The sequence below is a fragment of the Bactrocera tryoni genome, chromosome 2 (assembly GCF_016617805.1).
Source record: "Bactrocera tryoni isolate S06 chromosome 2, CSIRO_BtryS06_freeze2, whole genome shotgun sequence".
Lineage (NCBI taxonomy): Eukaryota > Metazoa > Arthropoda > Insecta > Diptera > Tephritidae > Bactrocera > Bactrocera tryoni.
In genome coordinates this window covers 80,629,606-80,642,827 of record NC_052500.1, presented here as the reverse complement: position 1 = coordinate 80,642,827, position 13,222 = coordinate 80,629,606, and the positions used below count along the sequence as shown (strand labels likewise).

Below are 13,222 nucleotides of genomic sequence, written 5' to 3'. Positions count from 1 at the left end.
ATGTCTGTCTGTGCACATGGACACTAATCCATATATATGTATGTAGAAGTATGCCTCGATTATTGGTTGTTGTTAATGTAATGACCGTTATGTCATTGTTTGGCGCTACTGTTGCTGGCCAAAAGTACTTAATATTAATGACAGCCAATTGTATTCAAAAGCTAATGCCATATCCACTCATCATAAACTATGAGCATTTCTGAGATGGGTATCGTGGCTGCGAAAAAAACAAATCAAATAAATACATATACTCCTAGTCTATTAATATTCCCTTTCAGTTCACAGCTAACTATGTGTTTGTGTGTGTGTGTCTGTATGTTTTGCTACGAAATGTGCTAATTTTATTACTTTCCAATGAAATATTGCAGTCTGTATTCAAATTCAAAATCAATTGTTATGTAAATTACGTTTGAGTGGTATTTATAAACCTGTTTAAAAGCCTTCTTCGCCGCTTTATAGTATTGTTGTATCCCCTGTGACAACTGAGCGCACTTTGCTGTCGGCTTTCAATTTTAGATATATTTTGAGGTATGAAATTATTATTAAAAGAAATGAAAATATGTTTTAAGGACTTTTTCATGAAGTTAACAATTACAAAAATTTTAAATGAGTTATGGTTTTAAAGTAAATCTTGCGGTAATCAACTAATTAATGAAAAAATTTGCTTAAATTATTCTAGCTTTTAGTCCAACTACTGTTATGAGCACACAAAATTAGCCTATTATTAGGCCACAATTTTTTGATAGTCGAAACCAAGCCCTATATGCATCAGTCAAAACTCCTCAATATCTTTGTGAAATTTTTGATTTATAAAAGAAGCAATTCAGAGCACTCCAACATATCGAAACCAGTAAAGTAAAATGATTAGTATTACGCTCTAAGGACTAGGTTGGGTTAGGTTAATTTCAGCGGTCGTTCCTAACAGGGTTCTCACTTGGACAGCTAAAAACGTTGTACTAACTAAAACTCCTATATAATAGATCATAATACCCTTTAAAACTGACAAGGCGCTTTGAACTTATCACAAAGTTGTTGAGACGGCTAGTGTCAGTTCGACTAAATATCGTGGTTCCCCGAAGGTAAGATTGCCAAGTTGTTTCGTACTCAGTGTTGTGAAGGCATTGTCCAGCCGAGGCGTAAGTGCCTCATCATACAATTCCTTCCATACACCTTTCGACATCTTACGTCCGTCAAAATTTTTAACTTTATCGCATGAATATCTACGTACAAGGTGCGTTCCAAAGTAAATAGGACTTTTTTAATCTAGCACCCCCTGGTGCCGCAATTTATATGTCGAGTAATAATTTTATGACATTTCATTGATTGGAAGTGAAGTTATTGCGGTTTAAGTGTCAGTATGTTTGTGTTATCGGTGAGAAAATGAGCATCGAACAAAGAGCCAACATTATATATTTTTTTTAAATTGATTAAACAAGTTTATGGCGATGATTGCCTATCCCTTAGCAGAGTGCACGAATGGTTTCAACGTTTTCAAAGTTCCATCGAAACTGTGCGTGAATTCGTCAAAAATCAGCCGAAGTCAACATTGAAATGAACATCTCCAAAACATACATTAATCGCATTTTGACCGAATATTTGGGCTTACGAAAGGTGTGTGCTCGGTTTGTTCCGCACAAATTGACTGACGAGTAAAAATTGCTCAGACTCCAACATTCGATCGAGGCTTGTGACCGATTATTTGACCAAAAATCACATTTTAACCATTCCCACTCCCTTATTCATCTGATATGGCAAATGCAAAAAGCTGTATTGAAGCAGAAGGAGACTATTTTGAATAAAATAAATTGATTTTGCCGAAAAAACTATTTGTTCTGTTTTTTTTTTTTTGTAAGTCCTGTTTACCTTGGAACACACCTTGTATATACCTATACGATGTCTAATAAGAACCCCTTTTATTCCAGAACTCAAGACGAACTCTGCTAAAGTCGATTTCAGTTTATGACCGTAAAGGTAGTATCATAATCAGACGCTATAATGTTAATGGTATAAGAGTTCTTTCTTTCGAAAATCAGTTTATGGAAAGAGCCTTACGAAGGCTAGGTCTATGGGCCGCGAATGACGGACAGGGATCCGTTTCTTTATATGACAGAACTGGTGCTTTTTACGATAAAACCAAACCCTCTAATTTCAGTTTCCTCCACTAGGTCTTTCTGTTTATGGAAGGAGCCTTACGAAGGCTAGGTCTATGGGCCGCGAATGACGGACAGGAGTCCGTTTCTTTATAAGACAGAACTGGTGCTTTTTACGATAAAACCAAACCCCCTTAATTTCAGTTTCCCCCACTAGGTCTTTCTGTATATCACAGAAAAATATTTAGGGGTCGATATCGATACCAAACTCTACTGGAAGTGAGTCTGAAAGGGCTGCACTCTGACCTACATATCTATCGAGGTGGAAGCTTATGAACATTCTCTAGCTAAGAGAATATGTCTAAAGTGCTTTTGACAATTCAAAAGTGGTGTTTTTGGCTTCGAAAACGAAAAACAAGTTTAAAGATGAGGAACTGGAAGCATCCTTAATGTCACGAAATAATCAAAGGAAAACAGAATATCCATGAAGCATAGGCAATACTCTGCATTTGGTGGTCTCACAAAGTCATACTGTATAATGAGCTTCTAAACCCTTATGAAACCATTAGTTAAAATTTTACATAAAAAAACAAACGAACCTATCAAGAGACCAAGACTATTGCATGTAGAAGGTGATTTACTGCACGAAGTTGTCATATAATTTAATAAATTCTTCATCGAACAATTAAATTATCTGTTTCTTATGAAAGTACATACTTATGTCTTAAAGGTAGCTGAGGATGAGGTTAGGATATTATTACTAGTTTCCCTTTTCACTAAAGAGTATAAATATATAACTTCTTCGATGCGAAAGTTCGAAGACTAGAGAAATACTAAATACTAAAAAAATTGGAAATTTCGTTATTAATTGCTTCCGCAAAAGGTATTATATAAAGTATATCGTAAATTATCAAAAAGATGATTTTTCATTATACTTACATAGTATGCTCATTTCACATATCAGGCTAAGGGTTGGATATACAAATATCGAAAATTTTTCAAAGCTAAAATTCTGTTAAGCCCTAATCACTAAAGATCAATATGGACTTTAGCATTGACCATCTCATATTTACTAAGGCTTAGTTTTTTTCCGTTCTGCACTTAATTTCACAACATTGCAATGCGAACGGTTTTTTTACTATTATATACATACATACATATACAATAACAAAAAATATTCATATTTATTAGTCAACGAATTCTTGCTGCGCATATTTTCATAACGGCACGTACTTGTATGTACTTACGTAACTAAATTATCAGCTGTAAAAGAACCTTTTGACGCTGACTCACATTTCTATGCATACATACCAAGTACATATATATGAGTACAATAACCAATACGGATTCAATTAAAAATTGTGAAGGGCGTGAAATTGCTTTTAACTACTTGTCATTGCGTCAGCTCGTTTTACACTTCTTCACTTGACTCACCTGGAAACTCTTGCGGAATCAGCACACCTTTCTTGCGGCTCGCTGCCGCCGTTTTGGCATTATGCCCGTGAAAAATGTGACGCTGGCGTATTAGCCGATAAAGCAAAAACAGCTCGCCATGATCGGCGTGATCGCGATGATCCGCATCGGCGTTGCCATTACCGTTAATTGCTGTATTTGACTGAGTTGCCGACGACGCCGCTGCTGCTGCAGTCGATGTCGAAACTGTTGTGTTATGCGAGGTGGAGTGCTTGGTGGTCACTCTTTCACCACTGCTGCTCGTATTCGTAGCACCCGAGCTGTGCGCATTCACATTGCCGCTTGAGGAGGCCGTCGATGAGGAGGTACCGGTGTTAATGGCCACCGTCATGCCAAAAGCGCTGACCGACGAGTTCGAGGCGCTGGTGCCGGTGGTGTGTGTTGTGGCCGTGGACGAGCCATTCGAAGAAGAGGACTGCAGCGTTTCGTCGGAGAACTTCGTCTTGTACGAGATACGCACTACGCGCGGCAACGAATACCGATCGAGAAAGATGTCCGCGGGTAGAGGCTCGTGCTGCGACTAGAAGTAGACAAAAGAAATATTTTATAAAACTTCCTAAATTCAATTGGAGTGTTTTTGAGTTCGAGACTCACCTCATTGCTGTACTTGGATGCTTTACTGTCGCCGGTGGAGTAATCGCCACCACCACACATGCTGCCATTGCCACAATTGCCCGCACCGCTGCCATTGCCATTAGCACCCAGTCCGCAACCATTGCCACCGGCCAAGTTCGCGCCCATACCGCCAACGGCCGCAGAGCCATAACCGCCACCGCCGGCACTCATGCGCATGCGTCGTGCCAAACGCTGCTTCATTTCGATTTCATTGCGTCGCGCCAGACGTGCATTCTCAAAGTCCGCCACGGAGAACATGTTAGCGCTGGTGTCGTGCGAGTTGAAGCGTCGCAATTTCGGTTTGCGTCCCTCGACCGCCCCGAAATGGCCTAACGGACCGCCGGAGACAGCTGTAATGTGCCAAGTGTTGTAATTAGTCATTTGCATGTCGCGAATACAAATGAATAGTAGTAAACGGCGCAAAATGCGAAAAATAAAACCTTAGCAAATCTGCTTGCTAATTACTTACCACTTATCGCATTGGGCGGCGTAGCAACACCTGTAGCAGCCGGTGACGCATTGCTGCTGTGCTTGCTGCCATTGACAAGATTGCCGTTTGTGTTGCCATTGTTGGAGACTAAGAAAAAGACAGGAGGCGGTGGATTAGCGCTGGTGCCGCCGCCACCACAACTGCTGTGATGCTTAGCACTCAGTTGCTGTTGTTGATGATGTGCGGCGGCTGACGACGACGACATGCCATTTGTATGGTTGCCACCTGAAAGTGAAGAAACAGGGAGGCGGCGGAATTGCATTAATAAATGACTGGAGAATGAGTAATGTACTTAATATTCGATTAGACAAAAGTAAAGAATGGAAAACGGAAAAATGCTGGAATTTTTTTAATTCGGTTTAGAATTTTTATTCAACTAAGCGCTGGCTAGACAAGAAAATTTGCAAAGAAATCTACTTTAACTGGTGGGCGTAAAGTCATGCCTTCTAGTTACTCAAATTGCTTTTAAGGTGATTTTAAAAATATGCTGTGCAAGCAAAAAATTTGCCATGGACACATTTCTGTTGTAAAGATTTCCGTGCAAAGAGCTTTTTAGTAAGTAAGTCCATCAAAAAGGCATGAGTTAATAAGGAATTAAAGTTATTTCAACCATTGCAAAGTAGGTATGATATTAATGAATCCACGAAATAGTTTATTATAGAAATTCATTTTACAGAATTTCGCTGGTAGTCTAATAGAAATATAGTATTAGCAATTGCTACACAATTTTTCACTAATATGAAGATATACAATTTACTTCATGCCAGTAATTTTGATAAAAAATCAACAGATTCGACATTTGGGCTTATTTGTGGAGTTTTGGTAGACCCATGCTAAAATTGTACTAAACTTTTAAAGCCTTAAGCTTTATAATGAAATTTTGTATTTTTTAAGCTAGATAAGTACATATTGTGACAACAAAGCACCGGGAAATTGTAATTAAATTCCCCGAGTGAATGATATTTCAAAAAAATGTATTTTGCTAAGTTGGTAGGACTGTCTTTAATGACTATGCCAAATATGAGAGCAATCTGTCAACCAGTTTGTTAACAGCGCTTTCTTAGGTCAGTTCATCTCAGTAGTGTTTTATCAAACAAAGAATTTGTCTCAAATTTCGTGTGCGGACTCGTTGCGAATGTTGCAAAAGGCTTACGGTGATTTAGTTTTGTTAAAAATACAAGCCTATGAATCACAAGCCGAAACATCGTTGAAGACATGACCCGTTCTGGATGACCTTCGACCTTTTAAACTGACGAAAATATTAAAAAGCAAAAGATATGGAGCTTGAAAATCGTCAAGTACTAGTGAGATGGTAAGAGAGTTCGACATCTTTTGTTAGTCCGTTCGAATGGGTTTTGGTGGACATTTTGGGTTTGAAACGCGTTCTTGCTCGACTCGACCCAATAAAACTAAATTTTTTTCAAAAAGAGTACCGTAAACAGGGTTCTTTGGCCATGCTCGATTGTGCGAATTCCGATTCCACATTCATGAAGAGCATGATAACTGCTGATGAGACATGGATTTGTGAGTTCGACATGCAAACAAGTCAACAGACATCGGAATGAAGAAAAAAAATGAGCCGAAACCAAAAAAATCACGACAAAGGCGCTCTATGTTATTTTCGATATTCAGGTTTGGTACATCACAAATTTGTTCCGGAGGGACAGACAGTCAGTAAGGATTTTACATGATGATAATGCACCATCGCATCGAACCACAATTGTGACCGAATTTAAAGCCAAAAACGCTTTGAATACCATTGATTAACCACCCTGTTCGCCAGATTTTACCCCGTGTGATTTTTTTTTTTTGTTCTCGAAACTGAAATTGCCCCTCCGTGGAACCTGTTTTCAGTCGATCGAAGAGATAAAACAAAATTCGCTGAAGGAGCTGAAGTCCATTCCAAAGAGTGCTTATCAAAAGTGTTTAGAGGACTGAAAAAGTCGTTAACATATGTAAGAGTATAGGTACATCTGGTGGGGATTACTATGAAGGCGATAAAATAAATATTGCTGAATAATTAAATAATTTGCGTTTTATCTACAAATACCCTGTACTTTTTTGTCACAATGTATGTATGATTGTACAAGAAGAACATCATGACTTTGGATCCAAAGAAGAGTATTTTATTTTAAGCTTCCGGACGGGCAATACAAATCTCGTGTATTTTAATACCTTATAAATATTTTTTAAATAAAAACTGAAATCTTTTAGCATATTTTCAAGACCCTAATCTGTTATGGTAAATTTTGACGAAATAATCGGTTTGATACGGAATCAACAATTGAGTGGCGTTATTGATGTATGCGTATTTCGAAAACCGAATTAATTAGAGCCTGTCGAAAATATAATTACTATTGCTATTTTGAGTTAAAGCGGTATTCTTGTCGAGATGCATGCATTTCAGGTAATTTTTGAAGTGATGTAATAAAAAGGTAATTCAAATTTTTATTATCCCTTTATCATCCACTTTTTCAGTACTTATTTAATAACATTAAAAGAATACGGATATAATAAAAAAATGAACAGCTCGGTCTAAAATAATTGGTCTAAAATAATTGGCCCGTGACTATACCCACGATTTGAACCCTGCTAACAATCTGAAACCAAAAAATATAAATATGCGATTTTTTAGCATAGTATAATGTCTGAGTTTACGGAAAATTAGGAAAAAAATTCAAGAAATGGCGAAAGCCGGAAAAAATATTTACACTTTTTTGACTGTTTAGAATATTTTAAAAATAGCCAAAATTTAAATTTGGGTATATGGCTACGTCCAGACATCTGTCTGTAGACAAGTCTATACAGAAGACTTCCTAAACATTTCAAGTAAATCGATCTAATAGAACCTGAGAAATCGTGGGAATCGTTTTGAAAAATACAGTTTCGAAATAAAATCCATATAAAATTTCATTTCCTGCCGAACCTGTTTGGATTCCGGTTCAGCAAAATACCTATATCTCTGAAAATATTTGAGTTAAAAAACCTATATTATTAAATAGTTAAGCTTTTAAAATATAAAAATATATAGCTATATATATTTTTTATAGACTAAAATACCCTTCTAAGGAATATATTTTAAGCAGAACAGTTTTCACCCGAAAAGTGTACATTGTTAACAACAAATGACATATCAAACGCTCCTCCTTCTTATATGACCTCGTTTGTATTTTTTATACGTAATAATATATTTTCAAAATTCCGATTTCATGAGCAGTGCGATAACACTAAAAGTTAAGATTTCGCCTTTTCGGCATTCCAATTAATTTTAATTATTAATTAATCATGCAATGAGCAATACAAATTTCTAAAATGCTTATGACTTTGGCAAATTATTATTTTTATAATAATTAAGTTATGTATACTGGACGGCTTGCATGCCATACATACACCTACTATTCTTTTTTTTATAATATTTACTTTAAAGACAAGGCTTTATATTTTTATGTATATTATTTTATATAAAAGAAATTTTGAAAAAACATAAAATTTTTTATAGATATGTTATTTATATATTGGGCCAAGAAAAGCCTTGTCAAAAATTACAAAATTTTCAGTGTTTTTAACAAATATTTGTTATCATTTAAATGTTTAATAAGAAATATTATTTAAAAATAAAAATTATTATCACATATTTATTTTTTTGTATTTATTGTTTAAAATTTAAAATTATTAGTTTTGTAATTTCTGTATAAAAAAAAAATTGGTTTGTTATATCCTGTATTCGAACTTATAAGTCAGCAAAGCATCTTGCGGTCAATAAAAATTTGGTCAGGCGATCAATTTCTTGCCAGTTCGGTGGGATGTCTAAGAGTGTGAGCTCCGAAGTGTTTAAGCATTGATCGTACAAACACGGAACAATGAAGAAAGAAGTGTTGAGATGTCTCTACCTTTTTTTCTTTCTTACAGCTTCTGCAGCTGGAGATACAGCATGGACGCTGATAGGGCAATGGCCTGTTAGAACCCCCACAAGTAGGAAAAGGCTAGCCTTACTAAAAGCACAGAGCTCACTGAATCTCTTGCGAACGATTTTGGGTCAAAATGATCTATCGACAGCGCAACGATGTTAACCGAGCCTTAGCCAAGCTCCCGCCAAATCTATTAGTGACACACGAGGATAGAGGGGAGCACCGACCGGCTCCTATTCTATTGATAAAGGGGCTAGGAAACCCCTGATTCCCAGATATCTGTGATTCCCATGTGGCCTGGCACCAATATCTGTCCCAAGAGGTTACATGGGTTTACGGGTTTCAAGAAATCGATTTTTTATTGTCCTATTAAATTCTACAATACCTCTAGAATATTGTTGATCCAAGCAATAGTTTTGGAGATACAGCCTTGAGAATTTGTGCGCTCGAGGCTAGCTATGCTAAGCTCACGGAAATTTTAATTTTTTTGCAAAATGTCTCCTAAAATTCCAATTTTCAGTTTTTTTCCCTAGTCCAAATTTTAAGTAAAGGTTTTAACTAAAACACATATTTTTTCACTTTAGATGATCCTGTAAGGAGTTATCCTGCCAACGCGGGCGCATCTTTTTTTTCGAGGGGTCACCGGGAATGGCGTCGCAATGGTCGAGTTTAAAATATTTATTAAATGTTCTTAACAGTAAAAAATTCTAGTAAAAATTTTATTTTTATATGAGAAAAAAAAATGTTGAGAAAAGGCTGTTTTTTAGCCGAGGAAACCCAAGTAATCCTTTAACACAATACACTTTCGGTATTAGTTTTCGCACAAAATTTATTTTATTTTCTTAATATATTATTAGTCTTGGAGATGGAAAAAAAGCAATACATCCTTTTTTAACTCTGCCGTTAAGCCCTAGTCGATTTCTTGGTAAAAATTTCAGTTTCAGGACATTTACTTAATTATTTATAACTCTGTTATGTGTAGATAAAAGTTTTTGCAATATTTGACAATCTGACGAAATGGTAGCGAATTAAAAAAACGCATTTTTGTTTTCAAGCTAAAAAAAAAAATTTGCAAAAATTTAAAAAGAATTTAGAAGACACTTATAAACATGGCGAGCTGTTTTGTGAATCAATAACAAATCACAGATTTCATATATCTTTTATAGTTTAGTTAGAATCGTGCTAAAACTAAACACACGCACCACATTTGGGAAGCGGTGAACCGGCTTTGGTGCACAATATCTCAAAAAACCACATGATTTCGATCAAATCCTTTTAGTTATGTCTACATTAGAAGCAAAACAAGCAAATAAAAAAAAAAAACAAACCGCGAAGGTAGACGACCCCATTGAATACTATTATTTATATCTTCTCAATTATCTTTTGATAATTTTCCATTACTATTAAATTAATTTTACGTACACCACTTTTTGATCTTTATTAATCGTTTGAATATTCGATTTTGTCAGCGGCAGATTTCCAAACACATTTCGACTTAAAATTGCGTACTCAAAATAGCATTTGATTTCACTGCTACGCGGTCACACAATTAATATCTGCTTTTTGCACATGTAAGCAATTATTCGCAGCATCATTTAAGCGCTATTAAACGCGATATTATCCACTTACAGCGTTCCCAGCGCATTGTCAACGAGCGCGTGACATGTGAAAAGTTCAACAATTTCATTGCCAGAACGATTAAAATGATTAATTGATTGCAATGAGCATTTCATCATCTTTGGAAGGCTTCTTATTGCTTTTGTTGTTTCGCCTTTTTGCTTTTTGCCGAATGCGCAACATTGTTGCGATGAGCGCAGCGCAGCGCCGGCCAAGCGCAGAGCGGCGCTACGCCGCAATGCCTATAAATAAATCAACGCGCGTGCGTTTGTGTGTGTGCATAGTTACTGTCGCGTATATACTTACAATATTTAACTACGCTACAATTTCGCTGCATTTTTTCGCTTCATTTCGATTATTATTTTTGAATTTCTAAAGAATTTCCGACGCTGCCGGCGGTGTACCCTACTCACCTACTAGATTTGTTGTTGATGACGCTGTATTTTTTATTGTTGTTGCTGCTGCTGCTGCTACGGCGCTCGTAGTTGTCGTATCTGTTGTGGCACCAGCTGCTGTTGCCGTTGTTGTTGCTGTGGTTGCAACGCTGCCGACAGTCGTTGGTGTTGCCATGTGCGGGCTACTCTTGATAAACCAGTTGGCCAAGTGTCGTTGACGTTCGAATTCGATACTACTGCGTTGCATTTCGGATAATTTCATGGAATCAGTCATTTCGCTAGGCAACAAAGCGATTTGAGCGCGCGCGCAAAAAAATCACAATAACAGCAAACACAAAAAAAATTGAAATGAATTCGTTAACTACGAGGAAACACACAACAACAACACTTTTAATTTGCTTTTATTGTTTTGTTGTAGTAGAAGTTGTTGTTGTTGCTTACTGGGAGCAGCTGCCGTAAGGGTAGGGCGTGCACGCCTGCGCACAGCACAATGAAATGATCGCACACCGACACACGCACACAGTGAATGCGGTTTTATTTTACTTTTTTTAATTTTTGAATTTTTTTTTTACTTTTTTCAATACTTTTTCAGCTCTGCTTCTGCTTAGCTACTGGAATGTTGTACGCACTACACTTTATTATTGTTGTTGCTGCCAACTTCACTGCACTTGCTTGCCTGAATTTGCTTTATACGCGTTTCACTTAGAAATTATTTTTTTTTATATTTTCTCGTGGGCACTTCGAAATCCTTAGGAAAATCACATTTTTTGTAGTTTTCACACTTCTATGCATTTTTTGCAGCTTTTGCTTGCGTTTGCTTTGCCTGCGCTTTTTGGGTTATTTACACGCCCGTTTTTGGCCAACCAAGCAGCACTCGTTGTCACTTGGTTCTATTCTAATTGACACTGTGCTAGCCTGTCAACTGCCGGCCCGTATTTGGCATGATCTACAGCCCAAAAGCACTGCGCGAACATACACACACAAACCGCTAATGACGGCGTAGACAACGCTGCTGCTGACGACAAACGGCAACCGACGTAGCTACAAAAACACCTATATTGTATATATACATATGTATTTATATATACGTGACTATAGGTGAATCGCTAAGCGGAAAAATTCGCGTTGACGACCTTAACAACACGCGTGCTAGCTAACACTCGCCGTGCCAGACTCACGTAGACTGTAGACGCGACCCGTTCCGTTGGCGCGTCGAATGCAACTGCCGGCCAACGTCAGCGCTAGCCTCATGCAAAGCTCCACACAGTTCGTTGTATGTGTGTGTGTGTCTGCTCCAAACAAAACTCACAGCAACAACAATAGCACGCTTGTAAGCAACACTCCGCTATAAACAGTGAAGGCATGAACTGCCGCTGTGACTCAGTCAGTCAATCCCAACGTTCGGGCGTCATCGTCATCGACACAATCAACCAACGACATTTGTGTATATGTATGTATGCATGTAGTTAGGTGCGTTTGTTGTAAAATCGTTGACTGCGACGGCAACGGCGACGTTCAAATAAAATGAAACCAAAGCAACAAATGCCAAGAGCCAGTCAGTTAGCTGGTTAACTGAATGATTTTGCTTGCTTGCTCGCTGGCTTGGCTGGTTTGATTGGTGAGCGAGTGGCTTTGTGAGTGCTGAGCACTACACAACAATGTGCTGAGTAGCCACACAATGTAAAAAGCAGAGAGGCAGGCCGGCAAACCGTTGTGTATATGACTCTTGTTGCTTGGCTAACTGGTGCGGAGGGGTTGATTACCTGTGGATATGACAAAGAAACGCGAAAAAAAACAAAAACAAAATTAGTTATGTGCATACAGTTGTAATGTGTGTTTAAATACTCGTAATAATAATAAAAATAATTATTCTTATAATAACTCTAATATAACAATAGTTTGCCAGTTGTAATGGGTGAGTTTACTCCTAATGAATGCCTGCCGCTTGCTGAGCAGCGCGTCTTCTTTTTGTTGTTGGAGATATGTACAATGTGTTGGCAGTGTTTGTGGCGTATACTCACATGCCATAGTGTATAATACATGTAAACATACGTACATGAATATTTCCTATAATCGTGAGAGTATATACAGGTCATATACATAGAACAGGTATTTTGAACTTTTAGCACAGAACACTTATACCCTCAGTATCCGAAATATTGAACAATTTTTCTATAAAGTTACATATGTGGAAAATAATCCATTGATCATTCAGAACAGCTTTTCTTATACTATAAACTATGGATCTCAAATCGATTTCGAGCTAGCGAGTTTTAAGGCGAAGTTTAGCCTTTAGGGATTCTAAAATTTTTTTCGTCGGAATTTGAGATATTCGCATGAAATACACAGGTGTATTTCGATATTATACTAATTTTATATTACACTTTGTCTGAATACTATAACATACCATATCTGTTGTATATCTCCAATATCACCAATCCAACAAATTATTCTGATTTTTAATTTTCCAGAAAAACTAAGTAGTAGTGTAATATCAAAAAAAATTTAATATTTTTTAGCTTTTGTTTATGGGAAAGGGTTGCCACTAAACAAATATATAAAGGTAATATACATATGTACATAAGAGTTTTTATTTAAGTATTGTAAAAATTAACTTCTTAATACAATAAAAAA

General features: G+C 37.0%; 1 protein-coding gene across 3 annotated transcripts in view; it reads right to left on the bottom strand.

The window, feature by feature from the left end:
* The window catches only part of LOC120767249, a 301,297-nt gene that overhangs the window by 19,583 nt on the left and 268,492 nt on the right, over positions 1 to 13,222 (bottom strand). For all 3 annotated transcript variants that reach the window (XM_040093103.1, XM_040093105.1, XM_040093104.1), the window contains 4 exons: positions 10,607 to 12,351; positions 4,648 to 4,893; positions 4,158 to 4,528; positions 3,525 to 4,083 (listed from right to left, as the gene is read on the bottom strand). In XM_040093103.1, coding sequence (XP_039949037.1) covers positions 3,525 to 4,083; positions 4,158 to 4,528; positions 4,648 to 4,893; positions 10,607 to 10,862 — 1,432 coding nt within the window. In that variant the 5' untranslated portion in view covers positions 10,863 to 12,351. The remainder of the gene's footprint in view (positions 1 to 3,524; positions 4,084 to 4,157; positions 4,529 to 4,647; positions 4,894 to 10,606; positions 12,352 to 13,222) is intronic.